At 42.4% G+C, this 24,913-nt stretch overlaps 1 protein-coding gene across 9 annotated transcripts in view; it reads left to right on the top strand.

Moving 5' to 3' along the window:
* Window positions 1-24,913, top strand: part of TCF3 (transcription factor 3) — a 126,670-nt gene that overhangs the window by 3,309 nt on the left and 98,448 nt on the right. For 8 of the 9 annotated variants that reach the window (XM_073323788.1, XM_073323787.1, XM_073323786.1 and 5 more), the window contains exons 2-3: window positions 666-767; window positions 9,287-9,359. In XM_073323788.1, coding sequence (XP_073179889.1) covers window positions 693-767; window positions 9,287-9,359 — 148 coding nt within the window. In that variant the 5' untranslated portion in view covers window positions 666-692. Of the gene's footprint in view, window positions 1-464; window positions 543-665; window positions 768-9,286; window positions 9,360-24,913 lie in introns of those variants that run through there. The other variant, XM_073323782.1, reaches the window with a different exon arrangement.

Genomic DNA, 24,913 nt, shown 5'->3' with positions numbered 1-24,913 from the left:
TGTAAAATTGGTCAGAACAGTATTTACCTACTTTGCAAGATTGTTTTAAGGGTTTTATTTTTGGAAACCTCTTTGAAGGTGAAAATAATTATTTAACTTTATTTTCTCCATCTTTTGTGGGGAGTTTATTGCCTTTTTGGTAGGTAATTCTTGTTACCTAAGGGCTAGATTTTCAGAGTTGCCAAGCAGCCATAGCTCCAATCAAAATAAAATGGGAGCTCTGCACCCTGGAGTGGGGGAGGGCATGAAATCAGGCCCTTTTTAAACTTTAAAGAGAAATAGACAAAAACAAGTGGGAGGGGAACTCCCACAAACAGAAGGGGTAAAAAGCCCAAACCTGCCAAGAGCCTGAATGATAACTTGCCTGAACCCTTTGATAAATGAGTTGACTTTTTTTTTTCATTTGCTGCATGCCAGGAGCAACAGAATTGGTCTGAATTAGTGGAATTGGCAGCAAAAAACAAACATACAAGTGTGTCTGGTCAATAGAAGGCTTGTTCCTGCCTCTGGGTGCCATGTGAGGACTTTCACTGTGTTCTGAGGTGCAGAAGTTGGAAGCTGGGCATTTGCAAGGGATTTTTTTTTTTTAAAATATTCATCAGTGGGGTGGGTAGTTTGCTCTAGTCATTAAAATATCTCTTCCCCTCCCCCATGGTTTTCTTTAGGACTGCCACTGTTGAGTCTGTGGGAGTATGAATCAGCAGCAGCAGAGAATGGCTGCAGTTGGGACAGACAAAGAACTCAGTGACCTGCTGGACTTCAGTATGGTAAGCAAGCTCCTTTGAGGGGGGCCTTTAAAGGGACAGTAGCTTCATTTGTTTCCAGTGTTCCTGAGATCTAGAAGAATGGGCGGGGGAGAATGTGAGCCTGAAAAGTGAGGTAAATTGGAGATGATGGGTTTCAGATACGTTTTGTGCACTGCAGCTTGGTTCTTTTTTCTTTTTCTTTTCCCCCTTCAAGTTAAGCAATGGGGGACCCTGGTCAGCACGGAGTAAAGACTTTCCTTGCAGTGAGCACATGGTGATCTTTGGGTGGGGAAGTTCTGTGGAAGCAGAAAACATTAGTCTGTTCTGTTTAAATGCTCATAGCAAAATGTGCTGGATATGACTTCTGAAGCTTTGGCTATGTAACTGATGCAAGGATGTGACTTTGCTTAACAGTTAATTCATCAGGCTGTGTTTTTCCTGTTCCCAGATCCAAATTGTTAAATACGTGTTCTTCCAGATTATTCTATGTCAGTTTGCAATTTTGTGGAGCAGTTCTATATATATTTTCACAGAGATTATGTACTCCTGTACCCCTATTCCTCGCCCAAAAAACTCCTCAAAGCTCTACAGTAAAATTTTGAGGTGGTCATTAAAAAATAAAGTAATCGTGGCTAAGAAGTTACCCAGAGAATGTACGTGCTCTTTTGGGGTCACTTTTAGTAGTAGCAAACAAAGGCTGCAACCCTGTAAATACACAAATATGCTTAGCTTTACACATGGGAATTGTGCCACTGAAGTTAGTGGTACTGCTCAGGTGTGTAAAGACAAGTGCATGAGTAAGTGTTTGCAGGATCAGGGCCTATATGTGATGTTTGATGGTAATTGGTGGGTGACCTGTGGAAAGAAAAAGTTACTGTTTTGAACGCGAACTCCAGCTTGGTTCCTCTGTCATGTGCTGTACCCTAATGACACATGGCATGTCTTGCTTTGTAGATAAGCAAACCTACCATACAAATTGGAAAAACACAGCTCCACGGAAAGGAATAACCGTTAAATAGCAATGAAGACCTTATTCTTCTGGGTTGTTCTGGGTATACTTAGTTATTTGTCAGTGATGCCTTTGTGTTGATTTTTCTTCCTGTTGGGGTACAAAACAAGGGAGCATGGTCACAATTCCTTGCCCCTTATTTCCTTTATAATCTGTGTTAACACACTGCATCTCTTCTGGATCCCAGCACAAAGATACAACATAGATAAGAAAACTGCTGCAAGTTAGCTCTATTCTAAGAAATCAGTAAGAAGCTCCAAATTGCACAGGCATCCTATGTATCCACATGTAGTCTTATGACGTGTTCTCTTCTTAACCTGTACGAGAATTCCCACGGTGGTGGGACAAGATGAACTTCTCTCAGCCACCTACAGCTGATGGGAGGTTGATCTAATCAAAAAGTAATGGTAATATCTTTTACAGTTGCTAGGGGAGCTGTGACGACGCTATACCTCAAAAATACAAATATGTTCAGGGTTCATTGGGGAAGGGTGAGCAACTTCTTTTCTCCCTCACTTTAGAGGTCTCTGTTCCCTTTGGCAGGTGTACTGGAATTCACTGCTCGCTTGTATGTATGAGAGATCCAAGTTTTGAACTGCAATATCCATAATCTAGTTCAAGATTGGACAGTTTCTTATTTCTCTTCCTTCCTTTCCAAAAAGAATTCCCAACCACTATTTGCAACTTAGTTTATAGCAAATTTGAAAATATCCTTATTTGCAACTCCTGTAATTGTTTGGGGCCATTATAATAACACATTTCCCTTTTGTATTCTAAAACTCTCCCTGGGCCCAGACTTTGATATGGAGCTAAGATTTAATAAATTGGGTAAAATTGCTGTTCTCTTAAATTAGTGCAAATATGTAACTGTTGAAATCACTGTACCAGAGCCAATCCAGTGTGAGACTGGAATTTGGAGCATTGTGTCCGTATGACACTTGAATAGGTAGCTGCAGGCGTGCAGACCTTTTGATGTCAGTGGGGCTCCATGTGAGCACCAGGGTCTGTGGCTTGCAGGATTGGGGCCTGAGACAGTTTCCTGCATAACTCTGTTTCTGGGAATGGGTTATCTCCATAACAAATTAGGCCTGATCCTGCATTGTCAAGTCAGTGGGAATCGGTTAGTGAGTTTTGGAATTGGGCCTGTTGTGTCCATCCGCACTCAGACATGAACATACTTTTTTGCCTAAAGAGGTCTCTAAAAATAATAAATATCCCACTAAGAATGAGAATTTAAAAACCTACAATAACATAAAACTCACTAGCTAGTAGATAATGCTCGTACTGATACTTGTTAAGCATAGTATAGAAGTTACATAGTTAAATCTTTGGAGTATTGCAGGGTGCTCACATGTCTTGTAACTGGAATGTAACTTATTTGTCTCATGGTCTGGATCTCTTGGGGTTTTTTTCCCCTCCTTCATCTCTGAATAAGCAGGAATGAAAAGGTGTCCCAGTGATCTGTGTCAGAGTAGGATAAAGGAGTGAAAACTATTGAGGCCAGGACTTTGTGGTTCAGCAGCATCTGTTTAGACCAGTGCTTTCAATCTGTTTTTCTAGGAAAGAAGCGATTTCTGGACCAGCTCTGAGCTGTGTTTGCCACCCATTTGGGTGAATTTTCTGTCCTGACACTAATGGTTGTGTATATGAGGGCAGCCTAGTCTGTGAAAAATACTGTAAATAAGGTAAACTCTCCTATCCTGGGGAGAAGGATTTAGACCACAAAAAAAAAAAAGAGAGAGAAAATTAGGTATGTATTAAACTGCAAAAACACCCATCCAAAGCTTTCTACCAAAGTAACTTGCCAGTAAACGGTGAAAAGCAAAGAGTGTTGTAATGTCTATTTAAGTGGTCTGAAGTTACAACTCCAGACCAAACTCGCAGGCCTGTAGACTAACTGCTTTGGGGTGTGCAGATCAGAGTTCTTTACAAGTGCCTCTGAGCTCAGTGCCTCAAAATACAAGTGAATTTGTAAGCTTGCTTTTACCGCTGCATTCGTGGCAGCGGGCCAGAAGGGGAATCACAAATCTGGGAGAAGGCATCCCAGAAAAATTTTGAGTATTGGTTCAAAGTATTAAATTTAATTTTCCTTATTAGACTATAATTTTAATGATAGTTCAGCTTGTGGCTTGGCATTTCTAAGGCTTCATGTACTTGCCCTCTTCAGAAGGGGCTTCAGCCATAGTTAGGCTGCAGTCACAGCCAGGACTTTTGTAATCTAGCTTGTGGCTTGTCACTTTAACTTGCTGTCGTTCACGCCATCCAGCTTTATTCAGACAAGCAGCCATCACTACTGTGTGTGTCCATGGATCTCCATGCTGCCTAACTGCACTTGTCTCAGGGCATTCTGGGAAAATTTGGGAAGCTATCCCATGATGCCTTAGTAGGGAAATAGTCCTTGAGGGCGCACACGCAGAGCGGCGGAAGAACCAAGCCTCTGGTGTGGCGTAGTCTGGGGTGTCGTAGCGCGATGAGAGCTGGGACAAAGAAGCAGCAGCCAAACAATTACACAGGCATGGTTAGGGGTCTTGTCTGTGCTGCAGAAGTGTGCCAAACCAGATATGTGGAGGCGGCTGAGTGCCAGTCTAAGCCTCTGGCAGGGCGAAATGCTGTTAGCTGCCACTGTTAATAGAGTATTAACCATATGGTGTGCGGATACCAAGTACTATATGTCGTAAGTTGCTGTGTGGACAGGACTTTACCATAGACCGTAAAAACAATTCCATCTGGAAGAGAGCACTCTGTATTAAATGCTGAACCACATGGATTCAGCCACCCCATGAGGAGTAAAACTTTGTGTGCAAGGCAGAGTTGTGTCCAACCTTCCTAAAGCTGAGTAACAATTACCTGGCTAGTTTTGCATGGATAGACTTTTTTGTCTGGAGCTCCTTAAAACTTAGCTTCAACTACTTCCTAAAGTTAAAACACTAAGTGTTGTTAAAGCAGTGCCATATGTCTCACTGTAGCGAAGGCAGAGTGCCTGCATTTCCATGATAAAAACTCCTTTTTGTTTAGAATAGAATTGTAATAAAGTTCACTTTACATTTAAGTAGGCAAACAAAGCCTTAATTGGGAGGGTTTTCTTAAAGCAACACTTATGCCTTTGCTAATTTTGTTAAGTGGAATCCCCTCTATTCCCTCCTAATAGAAAAGAAGTTAATGGTTGGATATTTTATGTGCTCCAAAATAGCTTTCAGGTTTAACTTTTTTATTAATTTGAGACTTACCTTATGAACTAAAGGCCTGCTATGTCGTAATGAATTGCTCTTTAATAGCAGTAAATAGAATATTTTTAATGGACTTAGTATGCATGAGTAGCAGCTACATAACTAATGGCTGCTTTGTTATAGTCTGAGCAGGTGAAAAATTCACTTAAAATAAATTAAGTCTGGGTAAAGTGTTCCTAAAAGAAATTAATTGATTTTTCAAAATATATATTAACTCCATAGGCTGCAATGGCTGTAAAATCACTGAAATCTGTCAGCTAATAAACATATAAATAGGGCCCTATCAAATTCACAGCCATGAAAAACACGTCACGGACCGTGAAATCTCGTCTCCCACCATGAAATCTGGCCTTTTGTTTGCTTTTACCCTATACTCTACAGATTTCATGCGGGAGACCAGGGTTTCTCCAACTGGGGGTCCTGACCCAAAAGGGAGTTGCAGGGGGATCGCAAGGTTAACATCCTTACTTCTGTGCTGATTTCAGAGCTGGGTGGCCAGAGAGCGGGGGCTGTTGACCAGGTGCCCAGCTCTGAAGGCAGCGCCCTGCCAGCAGCAGCGCCGAAGTAAGGGTGGCAATATATTAATATATTGTTACGGTTAATATATTGCCAAGGGTGGCAATACCCTAACATGCCACCCTTATTTCTGCACTGCTGCCTTCAGAACTGGGTGGCCGGAGAGTGTCGGGTGCTGACTGAGGGCGCAGCTCTGAGCTGGGCTCCTGGCAAGCAGCTGCCACTCTCCCGCTGCTCGGCTCTGAAGGCAGCGCTGCTGACAGCAGCAGTGCAGAAGTAATGGTAACAGTACTGCAGCCTCCCCTACAATAGCCTTGCGGACACACCCCCCCCCAACTCCTTTTTGTGTCAGGACCCCTACAATTACAATACCATGAAATTTCAGATTTAAATAGCTGAATCATGAAATTTACGATTTTTAAAATCGTATGACTGAATTTGGTAGGGCTCCACATATAAAATAAGTGACTGGACAAATGAACTTATAAGCTTACCTCTTAGAACGTTGCTGGTATCTTAGATGCAACCATCCATTAAAATATATCTCTGTATTTTTTTCCCCACTTGGTTTGGATTTGTTTTTTATTGGATCCAAGAATGACACTGATATCTGTGGGGATAACCTTTAAGTAGTTGTCATCTGTCAAAGAGCCTGAAGGCATCTGTGCAATACTGTATACAGAAATTTAAGACGGGGGATTTTACATAACACCATTAAACCTATGTTGTTCAAATCCAACAAAGAACAAGTAATGAACCGATTACAAAATTGGAAGAGCTTGATACTTAGACCCTTCCATTGCTTACTGTGTTTTCCATCTAAATATTTTATTTTTAAAGTAACATTTAAAAATAAAAAGGAAATTCACAGTGGGTGGGTGAACTTAGATTTTGCTGTTGAGTGATACAAACTAACAAAGGCAGAGGACACTCTTAATCTGATTTACGCTATGCCCTTAATTGAAGCATAGCAGTGTGATTTTAAACCCACTTCACTGTGGAAAAACAGAAGTTGACAGTATAAGCATTATATTTCCTGCATTTTATCTATAATATATGGCTTGTAAATTCGTATTGAAGTAACATTAGTGTGCGGTTCCTTATTTATCAAATGTTGTGATGCTTTAAAGTCTCAGCTTGCTTTGATGAGTGATAGTTCTTTGATTCCTATGGTAATGAGAGCAGGAAAGGGTTACTTCAGACTCCCACTGACAGTATCTTTCAAAACAGACTAAGGAAGATGAAGGTAAGAGGTGGGAAGGCATCCCTCATTCATGTGTGTTCAGTGTGTGGGCGTGTTGGGGATTGCCAGAAATAGTGGTGCTGGGGGGAGACCCCTTTTGCAGAAGTAGAAGAGAAAATGTGTATTGCACAATGGAACAAAACTAGACATTTTCTCCATTGGTGTTTTCACTCTAACCTTGTGGGTTTTTTGTTGTTGCATCAGCAATTAAGCAGAAATGCTTTATGAAAAATAAGCAAACTGTGGCTTAAGTACAAATCGATGCTCGATATCAATAAATTCAAGGGCTCCCCCCCCACCCCCCCAAAAAAAAACAAACAAAAAACAACCCAGAGAGCTTCTTTGCAGTTCTTAGAAATGAAGATTACTGACCATTTCAGTTAAAGTAACATTTCTCCTGTCTCCAGGGGAGGGAGTAAGGCAATGTCCCTTGCTGTCTTACTGGGCTAATGAAGTGAATTTCTGACAATAACATTTTAGTATCCCTTATTTTAAAAATCTCTCTCTCTAAACTGACAGGCTGGGTGAGATAATATCTTTTATTGGACCTAGAAGATATTACCTCATCCACCTTGTCTCTCTAATATCCTAGGACCAGCATGGCTACAAAAACACTCTATATAAACTAACATTGCTGTTGCTCTAAGGAATTTCTTTACTAGCACTGAAAATCTAAGTGTCTTGTGAGCCTTTTGTTTAGATATTTTTTTAGTTGGATGTGTCCATGCTTGCACACGCATACATACATATTTTCACAAGTATGTATGGGAGTTGGGCACCCAAATTCCATGGCTTTTCAATGGAAGTTGATTGGCTAATTGGTCTTTCTGCCTTTGAAAAATCTCCCCCACATACTCCTGTATTTTTGAGATTAGTAACCAAAGCTGAGCAGACAACTGTGTGAAGGAACACTTCCTGGTCACAAGAAAGCATCAAATATGTCAGGGTATGAAATGCTGCATTTCTTTCTTAAAGTGTTATTGTTTAATCCTTAAAGTATTATAACTTTGAGTTATTCAGACATTATGAAGCTAAAAATAACGTAAATGATTTGATGGTGGAAGTGTCTGAGTTTAGTATTAAAAAACATTTTAAAATGTTAATTTACTAAGCATTTCCCCACTAGTTGTTTTACTGGCCAAAGCTCAATGAATGTTTTCTTTTCTGCTGCAGGCAGGTGCATATACATTTTTAAACAACAAATTTTTGGAACCCACCCAGTTTATTTTAAAAATATTTGTCCAAGTTAGCTGACTAGGTATGCAGTATTTTTGAGGAAGCTCTCTGGCAGAGGGAGATTAGCTATAAATTGTACCAGTAACAGTGTAGCAAACAGGTAGCTAAAATAACAGATACTGTAAAGCACATTAATCTTTCTGATCATGTGTTACATAATGTTGGAATCAGACTTATCTGTCTACAGATTCTTGCAGAATGTCCACTACCTTGGCTTATTTACACTGGTGCAGTGTCTCTGGGTGGAAAGGGAAAGTGGATGGCTATTTGATGTTCACATTTGGCCCCCAAAAGAAGAGGGACTAGGGGAAGAGGAGGGAGGAGAATCTTCTGGAGTCGTAAATAAGGTTGTGGTGCACTGAAGGTGAGCAGCAAATAAATGTGTAGCTTAGTCATCAGTTTTCAGAGTAACAGCCGTGTTAGTCTGTATTCGCAAAAAGAAAAGAAGTACTTGTGGCACCTTAGAGACTAACCAATTTATTTGAGCATGAGCTTTCGTGAGCTACAGCTCACTTCATCGGATGCATACTGTGGTAAGTTTAGAAGATCTTACTTTGTGTGTATATACTAAGGTCTTCTACACTTTCCACAGAATGCATCCGATGAAGCAAGCTGAAGCTCACGAAAGCTTATGCTCAAATAAATTGGTTAGTCTCTAAGGTGCCACAAGTCCTCCTTTTCTTTTAGTCATCAGTGTCTTCTCCAGCTCAAGTCACTATGGTAGCTGCTATCCTATATCCTAGAAAGATGTTAGGTTAGCACCAAATAAGGAGGGGGGGAAAAGAAGAGGAAATAAACCAGGTCTTCGTGTGTAATTTAATTTGCGGGAGGGAGTGGGGTGAACCTCTGTTTAGATGGAGAGTGGGTACTACGTCCTTTACCCTAATTTATTGATAAGGGAATGAACAAATACTTTGTGGCCTTGTGATCTTCCTAGAATTTTTTTGCCTCCTGTAATAATGTGGGAAAGAAATAATGAGCCCTAAGCACAGGGGTGGGAAGAGGAAACCTCTCTTTTCCAGTGCAAATGAGAAATATCCCAGAAGCTGCTTTTTCATGAAAAAGAAATTGGAAGGTCTGTGTACACAAAAGTTTACTTGCTTGGGAATAGACAGATACCAGCTCAGAGTTGGAACACACACTCTCTTTCTTCCCTACTATATCGACCAGCTGAGAAAGCAGTTGGAAAGATTTCTGCACTCCCCGTACTTTTATTTCTTTCTCGTCCCTCCCTTACCACAGCACGGCAAAGCTAACGTATTGAAATCTCTCTTCTTTCTCCCTCTCTCTCATCTTCCTGTTTTTCTAGATGTTCCCTCTGCCAGTGGCTAATGGAAAAAACAGACCCACGACGCTAGCGAGCACGCAGTTTGGAGGATCAGGTATTGTCGTCTTTTCCCCTTCTTAATGCCTCTTTTCAGAGTTAAAAACAAACCCAAAGCTCCAAAGCAAAGGGAGTTGTCAGTTTCGTGGATGCTCTTTAATGTATTTTCATGGTTCTATTGTGCTGCTACTGCTCTGAGTACCAATGTTAATTCCATAATCCCTTGTGTGTGCGTGTCCGGGAATCCTTTGCTGTTGTGTAACTGAGGTGAAACTCCATGAATAGCTAGAAGGTTAATTCTCTTGGTTGGGACTTTCAAAGAGGCCGAAGGGAGTTTGAATTCCAATGGGATTTGGGTGTTGGACTCCCTTCAGCCCCTTTGACAATCCCAGACCCTTTTGTTCTATTTCAGTAGATGGTACAAGTACCCGTTCTGAGTCACCCTTGCCCATTCATCTCCAGTAGCATGGCAGTGAGGGCCTGCTGGGGCTGGTATACTTCAGTAGTTTGGACACCCAGTTTTGAAAATCTTGGCCCTAAAGGTAGGCTCCTATCTCAATATTTAGGGACCTAAATAAATGCTTGGAATAACTTCCTCCAGCTGAGGGTCTGACCCCTGGTTTTCAGAAGCACTGAACACCTGCTGGGTGCTTGGCAATTTTGAAAATCAGGCCATTTATGTAAGTGCCTAAATACTGAGTTTGGGAGGATGGGGGAGAGTTTTCAAAAACATCAAGGGGATTTAGGAATGCAGATTCATTTAAAGACACTGGGGTTTGTGCTCCTAAACACCTTAGGTAATCCCTCGTGGAGCTTAACTTTTTCGACCGTTGAAGGAAGATTGAAAAAATTGGGTTTGTTTAGTTTGGAAAAGAGAACACTGAGAGGGGACTTAACAGTTTTCAAGTACATAAAAGGTTGTTACAAGGAGGAGGGGAAAAAACTGTTGTTCTTAACCTCTGAGGATAGGACAAGAAGCAGTGGGGCTTAAATTGCAGCAAGGGAGATTTAGGTTGGACATTAGGAAAAAAATTCCTAGCTGTCAGGGTGGTGAAGCACTAGAATAAATTGCCCAGGGAGGTTGTGGAATCTCCTTCATTGGAGATTTTTAAGAGCAGGTTAGACAAACGCCTGCCAGGAATGGTCTAGATAATACTGAGTCCTGCCATAAGTGCAGGGGACTGAACTAGATGACCTCTCTAGGTCCCTTCCAGTCCTATGATTCTGTGGGAGTCAGCTTTCCATGTCTGAAATGTTGGCACTAACTGGGAGAGGCTTCTTAATTCAGTATTAAAATAAAATACTCCCAGCACTATACTTGGTGTACTCTGGGGCTGTGTGGCTGCAACAGGCTTTCTGTGCTCAGGGATGTTGCATTTGTTACAGTTGTATGGGATGGGTGCTCTATAGAATAAAGTCTGTGGCATGCAGGAGGGTCTTGTTGCCTTTTATCCTCCTACCCCCATATTCCTTCTCCCTTAACTATGCCTTTGTCAATGGTTAAAATCTCAGCTTTTCCAATACTGATTAACTGAAGCCACCCAAGATGTGTAGGAGTGTCCCAGTCCTATAAACCTGGCTGTGCTAGTGCTCTTAAGAAAACCCCCAAAACACACTGGGATGGTGAAGCTCTGGCAGCATACGCTGTGATTGACTTGGGTAGAACTGTTAATGAGTATTGTTCAGGCTACTGGAAATGGCTCAGCAAGAAAATACTGCAGTCAAATGTCTTGCTTTTTCCACCTCTCGCGCTGTCGCCTACTGGGATGTCAGGATGGAGGGAGGCCTGGAGTTTCAGGAGCTCCTGGAGCCAGGCAGTGAGAGATTTTGGGTGACAGAGCTGGCAGTCTTGTGTGTGGAAACTTTCAATCTACACGAAGAAACATTGCCCAGTGGTGTCCCCGTGGCATCACTTACAGCTCTTCTGCCCCTGAACTTCAGCAGCGTTTGGGGCTTCCAGAACTTAGCTCCATCTCTAAACAGTTTTTTGAACAAACATTTTCCTCTATATACTTCAAAAATAAAGTTTAGGTTTTTTTAAGTATTAATTTGTTATAAAGCACAACAGGTTTTAATTTGATCCATGAAGACAAACACGGTATGGTGTGCGAGTGCTTCAGGGCTATTTAGTTTACCTTGACAATGAAAAAGACGGAAGGATATATTGAAAGCGGGTGGGGGGTTTAAGGAAATAGAGATGTTTCGGTAGAAAGTAAACGAGGGGTGTAATTTAACACCGGTGGAAGTTGATCTCTGTAGTGAACATTCCAGCTTACACGTCTCGTACTTTGCTGCTAAAATAATCAACAAAAGAGACACCACAAGCTCGTGAGAGAGCAAGCTTGCATTCAGTCATTTCCTGCTTGGCTGTTGGCTTGCCTACTTGATTTGCAGAGCTGGCCAGTTCATGACAAGGAGTAGGAGTGCTGGGGAAGTAGCCTGTGGTGGGCTAGCGTCTTTCACTCAGATGCCCAATGTCAGCCTGAACATGTACAATCTCCTCCGGCCCCCTCCCCTCCACAAGGTGAGTGAAAGGTAAAGTTGACACCACCCTTCCTCTAAGCCGCTGTTTTTGATATGGGCTTTCTGAATGGTTCATAACAATCATCAAGGAGTGATCTTCTACAATTGCATTAAAGGCGATTGCATAGCTGCCACTGTCCCATTCTCCGGGCTTAGTGGGAGCCTTCAGTTCTGCCGATGGGCATCTTGATTCTGAAATGCAGTTCAGTTCAGTGTTAATGGAAGGCTTTTCATGCAGTGAATGGCCTAGAGTCTCCCTTTTTAAAGGGTGAAGTGTATATTTTTCCTGTCAAGAGTTAATAAGTGACTTTTCGTTCTGCTTTTGGGTGTTAGTGTGTTTTCATGCCGACTGGTGGGTGTATAAATCTGAAGTGTAACAATGACCTGTCATACCATCCAGGGTCTTGTCTATATATACACACACACGCCTTGTACTAGTTAAACAGGTTTCATTTGAACTGGTGCAAGGTCTCTGTGTGTAGAGAAGACCCTGGATGGTGTGGTTGGTCATTGTTACACCTGGCTTATATTGATTTAGTAACTTACATTGATGTAAGCCAGTTGTAAATTGTTTAGTGCATGCACCCAGGGGTTTGCATCCATCTAGCTAAATCTGTTTTAAAAACTGATTTTGATTAAACTGGTGCAACTGTTGGGCATAAAGGCCTGAGTCGTGGTCTTCCTTGAGATCTCTGCTAATTTGAAGATTTAGATCTGTGTCAAGGGGGAAGAGTGCCTTCATGCCACACTTTAATTTGGTGATAGATAATAGCCCCCTATAGCTGCTAGCACCCTCACTACAGTCTCTCACTATAATGTAGGCTCTCCTTGCTGGACTACAGTGCTTTCTTTCAGATGAGTTGTTAGAATGTTTCACTCCCAGGTGGAAATCAGAACTGAAAAGAGCGAAGAAGCTATGCTTTTGGGTGATTTGGCCAAATTATCTGCACTTGATACAATAGGGTGGTCTTCCCAAACACGAGACTGGTAAATAGGCATCAATATTAACTTTAAAACAGTATTACAAGAGAATTGTTATGACAAAACCAACCAAGTTTCAATGCTTTTCAAATTCTAATTAATAATGCTCTCAACCTCCCTTTCCTGAGCTGTTGTCCCACGTCCTGTGGGATTTATTCAGACTAGAAGCTCCTCGGGGCAAATGTGGCCTCCTTCTGTGTGTGTAAAGTGCTAAGTAAATCCCAGGTGCTAATGTAGACTACTAAATATAAAAATGAGGAAATCCCAATATTAAAGTTGACATTTTCTGGGGCTAGTTTATATTTAAACACTCCTCCTTCTCCCCCTGCTTTGTCTCTTAAATCACTTAGGGAGAAATCAGTTTACATTTCCAGTGGTGACCTTAACTCTGCCCTGTCAGTCTTGCTTCCCTCCCCTGATTAGATGAAGGAAAATGGTTACCACATGGATGAAACTTGTGTTCCTAGTTGCACAGATCTTGCAAGCTGTGTCTGCAGGATTTTTGGCGCACACAGGACTCCTCAGGAAAGGTAACATCTTCACAGAGACTTTTTGTGTTGCAACGAGAGTTTTCCGGAGTAAACATTTCAGACATGGGAAGGTATAGTTACCTAAGCCAAGATTTTAAAAACTGGAGTCTAAAGCTAGACTCTGTGGGGGATTACCTAAGGCGTTTAGGAGCACAAATCCCAGTGTCTTTAAATGAACCTGTGCTCCTAAATTCCCTTGATGTTAAAACCTCCCCTATGCTAAAAACTTTGTTTTCAGTTCTTTCCCCCTGCATATCCAATATATGCCAGTTGGCTTGAGTTTTAGACTTTCTAGGCCAAGCTGTCAGATATTTGCAATGGCAAAAAGATTAAGACTTTTCCAAAATTAAAATGCCAGTTATTTGATATATCATCGCTCACAGATGACTAACCTCATCCAACTGCCCTCCTCCTCAAAAATACTCCAGATAAATTCTGCCTCTGACAGGGCACAATGTGTATTACATTTCACGTGGAAATTACCTTTTTTAAAATTGACGTTTAAAGGGGCGGTAGCAGGTGGTGGTAGAATCACTATCTGTCCAACCTTAACTTTGGAGTTGCTACTGTTTTGGAACTGTCGGAGCAGTGCATGAGTTGCCAGTGGAACAGAACAGACAATGGTTGCTGAGTTTTCTATAGGGTCACAGTATCTGACTCGCTCCTTGCGTTATAAAGTGCTTTGGGATTATGTAGAACTTGAAAAGAGCTCTATGGGGAAAAACAAAACACCGGTGGTGGTGGTTTGGTGAGGTAATGCTGCACTTGGCCATCTTAGCCTCTTACATTTCTAAGAACTCAGTAGCATTGCTACATATTTCCACCAAATTTGAAGAAGGCTCAGGAATATCTTCGATTGGTTATAAGCATGCTGAGCTTCAGTTTTGTGTCTGGTTACTGGTAGCCCAGCATGGCTCCTGCTGATGGATTATTCTGCTTGCAACAAATAAAAGTTTGGCAATGAATGGCTTTGTTGTCTTGAGTAACAAAATTTGTTATTAAATTTGCGTTTCCTTTCTTGCTTTGTAGTCAAGGGAACATTCTAGCCTGAGGACTGTAAAAGGGAGCTGTGGGGGAGAAATCCCCTTTTTGCCACTATGCTGTGGTTTTGCCCCCTCACCTTCCCCCTCCTTTTTCAAAGTTTGTTTAGCACCTATTTGCTAGCAAGATTGGGAGCTGAGGTTTATTGTAGAGGGACTTGCTTTGATCAGGGCAAGTTCGTATAACATATTTGAGGCTGGCTAACAAGGGAGTTTTTCAAAGAGTTACAAGCTGGTGCATGTAACAAATTTTAAGTTATAGTCTACTGAACAAAGTCAAATGCATTCTCCCTGGAGGGAGGTGAGTCTACATCCCTTTTTAAAGCTCACTTTAAACAACATTTGGCCTTAGATACCTGTGGCAACAACACTGAAAGCCATAAATTCTGTGAAAGATGAGATTGTCTCTTTAATTGGTGCTCTGGGTGAGCTGTTTGAAGATTTGATTACTTCATATGGACATGCAACCATTTATTAGGCCACATCCTAAAGGTGCTGTTGATGGGTTCTGTGTGCATGGGAAGGGGGTAGAGAGAAAGAGCCACTCTGCCTTCTGTTGCAGATCTGTGGAGATTAAAGTGACACTTTATTCATTATTTAACATGCTGAGAAGCCAACTTGCACATCTTAAGTAAAAGAAGCTAAAAATTACAGTGAGAGAGAGTCTTGAAGAGCTAAATGCAGGGTCTTCTATTGAAATCCAGGCAAGGATTGAATTTCAGACTGATAAATGGTTGCCAGCACTATTCCCTGTAGTGAAGAAACCAGAAGCTTTTAATAGTTGGTTGTATAATGTTTTCCCACTAAATTAATTTATTTCCCACATTTGGATTATGGAAAAGTGGGTGTTCTGGGTTTTTTTGTTTTTGCTATTCTGATATATCGTGAAAGGTAGACGTGAGGTGCAAAAATATGACTTGATATTTAGCATTGACATTTCTGTACTGAAATTACTTATTTTAGGGTGTTTAATTTATTTTACTTGGGTATCATTTCTCATTCAGCAGCGTTGCAAAACGCTCCTTTAAAAACAAATTATCAGTCCAGGTACAATTCATCAGCCCAGCCCATATTTTACTGTGACCGTAGTTTATTATGAAAAAAAACCACATTTACTCTGTTTTTAAAGGAAAAAAACTTGCTGTGGTCAAGTAGAGTTTTGCGAGGGGGTTGGTAAACGTGTTAGGTGTCGTTAGCTTGAAAAATACATTCTAAGACGGAAGGATTCTGTATTTGCATTATTATTATTATTATTGTAGACCAACTGATGTGCGTTTTAGAAGATGAGGCACTTGGACTAAAATTTTCAAAAGTGTCTTAAGTGGCTTAGGCACTTAAGTCCATTTTCAAAAGTGAGGCAGGGTAAGTGGCTGTGTTCCATTGTCTTTTTCCCCAAGCACCCAAGTCACTTTTGAAGATGAGACTTAAGCTTCTTAGGCCGTTCCTATACTAGAGACCGCTGATGCAGCTGTGCTGTTGTAAGCTCTCCCGTGTAGCCACTCTGGCAGTGGGTTAATTACGTTTCCCGCATAATGTGCAGCGGTAGTGTCTGCAGGAGAGCGTCTCCCACCAAGGGTAGCACTGTCCACGCCGGCGCTTCTGTCAGTGTAACTTACGTCGCTCAAGGGTGTAGGGTTTCTTCACACCCCCGGAGCGACCTAAATTACACTGACAAAAGTGCTTGTGTAGACATAGACTTAGTCACTTAGTTTTCACTCTCTTTGGCCCGCTTCCTTGTGCCTTGCCTCACAAATAGAACTTCGTGGGGTAGAGGTCTGTTCCCCCCCTTTTCCTTGGTGCCGATTCTGGAAACCCGTGGACCAGGATACAGAAAGCAGGATTAAAAAAAAAAAATGGAGGGGCTGAGGGGAAAGAGGAGCATTTCTGGAGGGAAGGGAAGGGAATTCTAGCTGGCAGGAAGTAGCAAGCTGTGTAGAACAAAGAGAAGAGTAATATCTTCACACTTATCTCCATTAATCTAAAGTAACACCTCAGTTGACTCTTCAGTCTCTGATCCCCTCGTTATGTTCCTGAATAGGTATTCCTGCTCCCAGCACTTGCCTTGCCTTTGCAGTGGCTTCTCTTGCATCGCTGCAGTCAGAGCAGAAACATGGGAACAAGGCTTTTCCTTTTTTTTCTTTCCTCCCCGGTATTTGTCTTTCAGAGTTTTTTATAAGCAATGGAGGGGGTGGAGAAGGGGAGATCCTGAGGCAGACGCAACAGAATTCTAATCCGGTAAGGAAAGATGTGTTTCTGGAAGGAGTGCAGTGAAGGCAACCATGTTATCACTCAAAACAAAGATGCTCCAAGAACAAATACAAATATTTCTCTGGTAATTGGAGATATAACAATATAGTATTGTACTAATAGTTCTGTAGTTACGGTTGAGAAGGCACGTTCGTTACCAGTGAACAGAAGAACAGCCATGCTGGGTCATTCCCAATGGTCCATCTAGCCCAGTATCTTATCTTCTAACAGTGGCCCATGCCAGGTGCTTCAGAGGGAATGAACAGAATAGGGCAATTATTGAGTGATCCATTCCCTGTCCTCCAGTCCTAGCTTCTGTCGGTTAGAGGTTTAGCACACCTGGAGCATGGGGTTGCATCCCTGACCAGCTTGGGTAATAGCTATTGATGGACCTATCCTCCATGAACTGATCTAATTCTGTTGTGAACCCAGTTATAGTTTTGGCCTTCACAACATCCCCTGGCAAGTAGTTCCACATGTTGACTGTGCGTTGTGTGAAGTAGTATTTCCTTATGTTTGTTTTAAACCTGCTCCTGTTAATTTAATTGGATGACCCCTGGTTCTTCTGTTATGTGAAGGGGTAAATAACACTCACTTTCTCCACAACGGTCATGATTTTATAGACCTCTCTCCTATTCCCCTTTAATAGTCTCTCTTCCAGGATGAACAGTCTGGTCTTTTTAATCTCTCCTCATATGGAACTGTTCATCCCCCTCATCATTTTTGTTGCCCTTCTCTGAACCTTTTTCAATTCTAATATATGGATGGGGTGACCAGAATGGCATATAGTATTCAAGGTCTGGGCATACCATGGATTTATATAGTGGCTCAGAAATTTTCTGTCTTACTGATTCCTTTCCTAATAGTTCCTAACATTGTTAGCTTTTTTGACTGCCGCTGCACATTGAGCTGATGTTTTCAGAGAACTCTCCACAATGACGCCAAGATGTTTCTTGAGTGGTAACAGCTAATTTAGACCCCATCGTTTTGCATGGATAGGTGGGATTATGTTTTCCAATGTGCATTACTTTGCATTGATCAGCATTGAATTTCATCTGCCATTTTATTGCCCAGTCACTCAGTTTTGTGAGATCCCTTTGTAACTTTTTGCAGTCTGCTTTGAACTTAATTACCTTGAGTAATTTTGTATCATGTGCAAATTTTGCCACTTCACTGTTTACCCCTTTTTCCAGATCATTTATGAATATGTTGAACAGCACTGGTCTCAGTACAGATCCCCGCTGTTTATCTCTCCATTGTGAAAACTGACCTTTCGTTCCTATCCTTTGTTTCCTGTCTTTTAACCAGTTACTGATCCTTGAGGACCTTCCCTCTTATCCCATGGCTACTTACTTTGCTTAAGAGCTGTTGGTGAAGGACCTTGTCAAAGGCTTTCTGAAAGTCCAACTTCACTTTATCAACTGGATCACCGTGTCCATGTTTGTTGATTTTTCTCTCTCTCCCCCCCCCCCTTCCCCTGGCCCCCAAGAATTGTAATAGATTGGTGAGGCATGATTTCCTTTTAAAAAGTCTTTCCCCAACAAGTCATGTTCATTTTTGTGTCTGGTAATTCTGTTCTTTACTATAGTTTCAGCCAATTTGACTGGTCCTGAAGTTAGGCTTGCTGGCCTTTTAATTGCCAGGATCGCTTTTTTAACCTTTTTTAAAAAAATTGATGTCATGTTAGCTGTCCTCCAGTCATCTGGTACAGAAGCTGATTTAGTGGTAGGCTATGCACCACAGTCACAAGTTCTGCAATTTCATTTCTGAGTTCCTTCAGAACCCTTGGGTGAATACCATCTGGTCCTGGTGACTTATTACTGTTAAATTAATCTTGTCTTTATGTGCATTTAACTTTCCGAAGGGAAAAAATTCACCCTTTGGGCTGAAATTTCTTTTGCTGGTTTTTCTACCTAGAGGAAGAAAATTGAGGGGGGAGGGCTGTGGAGTGAGAGGGAGGCATGTTCAGAATTTTTCAAACGGACAAAATTTTAAAGTGAGGAAAAGCACTATTCCCCCCGCCCCCCATGCTCTGGTATCTCCAAAGCTTTATTACACTCCTATAACAAACAACTTCTCTTTAGAAACTTCAGACTTGACTCGGGCCTTGATTACAAACAGAAGTTGTGCCCCTTTAACTGTACTGGTATAATTAAAGCAGTTGAACCCCTCTGGATGAGAAGGGGAGTAAGCAACTTTATGTCACTATCACTGTATCCACGTTGTGGATTGTACCAGTATAATTATCAGGAGGGCGGGGGAGGGGGAAATCGCACGATAACTGACAGTCAAACTGATACAAAAGCTGTGTGGTGACCAGGATTTAGTGCTCGGTGAGGGTAAATGCATGGTATTCTGTTTTCAAGAAACTTTTTAAAAAGGAAGAAAAAAATCCCCTTGCAGCCTCAAAATGCTCGTTTTATCAAAAATGAGGAAAAAGACATAAGCGTTGAAAAATCACCTACCAAGTATCATGTTTTTTGTTCGAATTGTCACATTTTCAAGGTTTTCTTTGCAACCATGAGGTCTAGAGCCCTTTTGTTTTTAAATGAAAGATGGTATTCTAGACAACAAGAAGGCAAAGATGCTAGTGCAATGTGCCGCCCTGCGTCAGCCCAATTCAAACCCTGCTCTCGTGGGATTATGTATAAATACTGTACGTGTTGCAGGCTTGGGTCCTAAATTGGTAAAGATGTTGCCTAGCTAGTCTGGACCCTGGCCAGTCACCCCTGCTCTCGAGTCCCTGTATGATGGCTGTCTGAATGTACAATCATTAGATCACATGATCATATCAAATTCTGCTGTATTGCATAGGCAAAATTTTGCAGTTGGCTCACTGTCACAACTGAAAGCCTTCCAGGCTGACTGGGCTCCTTCCAAAATGGGAAGATGGCTTTGGAAGGGGCCCAGCAGGTCTGGCAAGCATTTCTGGTGGACCTTGGTGCTGCTAATTTCAAATTCTGCATGTTCTGAAGGGGACCAGGCTCCAGAAAGCACACCGCGTGTACCTAAATCACACCTATAGTTGTATTGGAATTCTTTATTTTAAATTCACCTGCAAAAGTAAATTTAATTACCCTAGTACTAGAGGAATATTTAACATGGGCAGAAGTCAGGAAATTCATAGTTCTGGCAAGCATAACTTGCTCACATTGTATGTACATACATACGTGTGTGTGTGAGATATCTGCATAGAACAGGGGTGGCCAAACTTACTGACCCTCCAAACCGCATACAACAATCTTCAGAGGTTGGAGAGCCAGGGCGCACCTGCCAGGGCTTGGGGCTTCAGCCGTGTGGCGAGTTGGCAAGGCTATGAGCTTCAGCCCTGTGGGGAGAGGGGACTCGTGGCTTCAGCCCTGTGGGAGGTGACTGCTGCAGATTGGGGCTCCGGACCCACTCCTGCTGAAGCCCCAAGCTCTGGCAGACACACCCCGTGGTGTGGTAGGTGAAGAATGGGAGGGGGTGGGGGGCTCCTTGAGCCACACTTTAACTATAAAAGAGCTGCATTGGGCTCGCGAACTGCAGTTTTGCCATCCCTGGCATAGAATTCAACGCATTCACTGAGCTGTTTTTTACTCTGCATGGCTTTTGCTGTGACATGGTTTAGAAATTTATTTTAATGCCTCCGAAAGATGCCAGTAAGAAATTCCTTCTATCACTATGTTGCCCAAAGTCCTCAACTGGGCTCAGAACCTGCATTTTAAGGTCAGTACAAACACACAAGAAGCTAGGTCCCTGCCCCAGTGAGCCTACAGCCTCATTTGCAAGTTATTTTATTTCATATATGTACAGAGGGATGTCTAACATTGGCTTTGAGAACCAGTTTTTGAATTGGGCTTGTTAAATCCCCATCAGGTATGTACTGGTGTGTGTGTGTCTGTGTCTCTCTCTCTCTCTCTCTCCAGCGAACATGTAAAATGCAGCAGCACACTGCTGAGCCACAAATTTCCACTGAAAGTGGATTTTGGTGCTTGCCGTTTACTGAATCGCAGGCGAGTGTGGCTCTGATGGGGGATGTCTCGCCCTCTGTGGGCTAATGGGAGAGCAGCAAATCACCATTCCACTTCTCCTGATGCACAGTAATTTCCCTCAAGGCAGGTTGGGTCACTTTAATTTGTCTTCTGCTTCTCCTCAGCCTGGCACTCACTCGTTTTACATAGCTCCTCAGTCTGCCTGGACTTCATGCAAGAATCCCTGGATTCCATCCTTCCGTCTTCTTGCTGAAGCTCAAAAGTCCGTAATCCCTAACTGGCCTTCCCTTCGTTAGTCTGGACCAGAGGTTCTAATGCATGAAATTCTGTGTTCCAAAGCGTGTTGCAAAGTAGTGTGTTTCTATAGAATCTTTAGCTGCCTTGGCTAGCCAGACGCTTGCCCACATCTCTGCATATCAGGTTCTCAACCTGATGGGTGGTGGCCAGTCTGCCCTTTCCTACATTGCTAAGTAATAGAGGAGTCCCAGCTAAATGAAAAAGGAGGTCCCCGATATAGAAAAGAGTATTGTGGTACAGAAAAGGTTCAGAAGCACTGTAGTAAGGGGTCTCTTTTGGAAGACGGAAGGCTGGCTGCATTTCGGATACTGTTCTGCTCTCTTTCAGTTCTCATACCATTCATCACCATAGTATCTGAGCGCATTGAGCAATGTGACAAACATCTGTAACTTTCTCTTCGGCTGCCAAGTCTTCCCCATGACGTGAACCAGCAACATAGGCTATAGGCTTCCCCTAGGCCACCAGGCCTGCTGGATGTGTGCAGTTCTGGGAGAAGGGGCAGCCTGCCTTGGGACGCCCTTTGCTAGGCCAATCCCTTTCCAGTGGAGAAAGCCGCTTGAAGCCACACAAGCGAGTGCCCGTTGGCTGCGTTGCACCCACTTCTCCGGTGTTCATGACAGGCAGCGCAGGAGGTGCATCTCCCCAGAGCAATTAAACTTTAAAAAGTGGCCATTGTTTGTTAATGTAACCACTGCTGGTGTTCAATAAAAGGTGGCACACCAGGGAATTGAAGGGCTCTTGAGAGACACGGTGAAGCAAACAGGAGGTAGTTCTACCATGTGCAGAGGGGGATGAGGGCGAATGGCAGGCATCTGTCCCTTGCCTTTCCCATACAGATATAGTTCCACAATACTTTGGCAGTCTTGATTAGCATATTAGCTTCAGCAAGCTGAGTTCTATATGCCGCAGAGGGGAAAAAAGGTACTGTACTCCTTCAGTGTTGACTTAAAATTTAATTAATTTTGTTGCCAAATGAGGCATGAAATGCGGTGTGAAATATATAGCAGCACTGAATGCTTAATTGTACGGGGACTGGAAAATGTAGCAAGCACTGAGAGTAAGAGATCACCTGAGGCAAACGTGGGCACAATGTTCTGGTGATGTTTTCTTTTGGGGCGCCAATGAGCATCTGTCGACGGGCGGTGGCGAAGTAGAGAAAGAGCTCTGGTTGAAGTGTAGCCCAGCTGGTGATGGCCTTCCGGTGCGCTTAGTGAGAGCTTGAGTTACACACAGAGAGAGTAGGGGCTTGTCTACATGGAAACGCTATTTACGATTTCTTGTTTGTATAGTAATGTCTAGGAGCGCCAGTCATGGACGGGGACCCATCGTGCTAGGTGTTTGTACAGAATTAAAAGCACAACAGCTATTGTGCATTAGCTCCCCATGGGGACCCTGTTATTCCATGCGACGAGTGCCTCACTTCCAAAGTGGATCCAGGTACACTTCTCCTCCGCAGTAGCTATTTCACTGTGTAGATGAGCCCTAGGGTTCCTGGGCAGTGCCTATGACCTGATGCAACAGGGGTTGAGAGTGGAGGGGGGGCTACATTTCGGTGGTACCATCTTTGGGTGAGAAGTTAAAGGTAGGGGGGCAGGTTTATGTTAAAGCTGCTATTGCAATTCACCAGGGTCATATCTGGGCCAACTCTCGTTTCAATGGGTCTTAATTTATAAGACTAAACAGTTTTTCATCTTATTCTAATGCATATTGAGCAGTCTTGGAGCATGCGAGGTTGTGTGCTTATTTCTACATCTTTGCAAGTATGCGAGGTGCTATCCAAGCAGACACTGGCTTGCAAACTAATGCAGGGCTTGTCTGTACACAGATACTTGCTCATCCTTAACTTTATGTATGTTTTTAAGCTGGTGCAACCCCCTGTATGGAGACTTATTTCAGTTTGAGTGGCTTATTTCAGTTTAGCTAAAAAGTTAATTGGGAATAAGTTTAAACTAAACTCTTGAACTGAAGTACGTGGATCCACACAAAGGGGTTGTACCAGTCTAGTAATTTGGTTTAAAAACATACATTTAGTTAACCCACTACAACTTGTTGTGTGGATAGTCTCTTACATTGGTTTGGTTTGAGTTGATTTGGGAACAGGTTTAAGCTAAATTCATTTTGCGTGTCCGTGCACAGCCTTTTCCACCTGTTTAACTAAACTGGGATAAATGGTCACTGGAAGTTGTAAACTGGTGCATCTTCTGTATGTAGACAATGCCAAAAGTATTCTGTAGCAAATTCTGAACTTGGACTGGCCTTTTCTCTGTACTCATAGAAGGTAGATGCAGCAGACTTCTCTCCATGGATGTTGAGGGATTGGCATATCCTCTAGGCTAGAGAATCTTGACAGATTGGTCTTTTTATGGGGACCTGGGGAAGGCAGTAGAATTGGGTGTGACACCTCTTTCCCCCTCCCCCCTTGCTGCTTTGTGATGTACACAGAATGCCTAGACTGTGGTATTCTAATCATGCCTGCCTTGAAAGACTTTATGGTGCTAGAGAAGTAATGCCATAAGGAGAGCTAAGCAATTGGGGGATGGCAGTTTTAGGCTGGCTAGAACTTTGTGGAAGTTTTTGTTAATGCCTATTTGACTTCAGTGCCTAACAGGCCTTTTGGAGGAAGGATGTCTTTGTTGAAAATTCAGTGCCCCTTTTTGTCTGAGGGCGAGTCCAGTGTCAGACTTGGAGATCTAGCAAAATCAGGGAAGGTCAGATATTCCTGATATTTTGCCTTTATATGCACTAAAGACATGGAGGGAGGGGTAAACCCACTTTTTACCACCCCCGCCCTCCCCCCCCCCAAAAAAAAATCAAATACAGTGCAGTACTGTGTTCAACTTAAACTACTAAAAGAAAAAAAGGGAAAGAGATTTGACAAGGTAAGGGAACTGTTTCTGTGCTTGTTTCATTTAAATTAAGATGGCTAAAAACAGCATTTTTCTTCTGCATAGTAAAGTTTTAAAGCTGTATTATGTCAATGTTCAGTTGTAAACTTTTGAAACAACCATAATGTTTTGTTCAGCATTACGAACATTTCAGAGTTATGAACCACCTCCATTCCCAAGGTGCTCGGAACTCCGAGGTTCTACTATATCATTTTTTAAATTTTTTTTAAACAGAAAATTTTTTCCTGCAATCTGCTCAGGATATTTAACAAAACTCAAACTCCTAAATATTTTGAAATGAGAGAAACTCATTGAAAAGTTTGGCCCGGGGGATCATGAAAAATGTTGGAATCTTTGAAAATCTTTTCATTCTGCAGGTTTCAAAATGGAATGGCTTAAACACATTTCTGTACAGATTTGTGACTATTTAAGTTGTGCTGAAATTTGTTCAGGCCCCTGCCTCCAGCCTTTTAACTTATTTCCTGTAGGACTCTGCTGCTTCTCAAAAAGTGAGGAAGTTTTCAAAAGTTAGGAGTGCGGAAAAAGAAAAGAGAGAAGAGGAGGCCGCTCTTTTTACTTTCAAATTGAGTTGAACAATTTTTTTTATAAATCCAACACGTTGTCGAATTTTTGAGCTTTTGGGAAAAATCATTTGAAAAATTTCAACCTCTCTTTGGGAGGCATAAACTTAGATTTTTCCAGGCATCTGTGCTTCTTCCTTTATCTCCTCTGCAGGGCAGTGGGTGGCTTCCTGAAAACGGTACATCTTTAACTCTAAAATGTAACTGTCCAAAAATGGCATCCCCACGCTCCCTCGATTCCCCGCTCTGTGTAGTCAGACATGTCTGCTTTACTGTCCCAAAGCAAGTTTGTGTTACTTCTGTTGGCTCGGCACATCAATCAGAGCATGAGCTGGGTCCTCCCTGGGTCACTGATTGTTCTTTAACTGAGTTCTAGCTGCCAGGCCGAATTCCACCAAGAAGCAAACCCCAATGTGTCTCAGGAAGGTATCTTTATTATCTGTGGCTGTGCACAGCAAGAAAGAATGCCTGGGATCTGGAAAGTGAGCTGTGAGTTTGCAGGAGTGTCAGAGTCTCTGAAAGACAGGCGCTGAGCAGTAAAACACTGGACCCTC

Source organism: Lepidochelys kempii, chromosome 25, assembly GCF_965140265.1.
Source record: "Lepidochelys kempii isolate rLepKem1 chromosome 25, rLepKem1.hap2, whole genome shotgun sequence".
Taxonomy (NCBI): domain Eukaryota; kingdom Metazoa; phylum Chordata; order Testudines; family Cheloniidae; genus Lepidochelys; species Lepidochelys kempii.
This window is presented reverse-complemented; position numbering and strand designations above follow the sequence as displayed.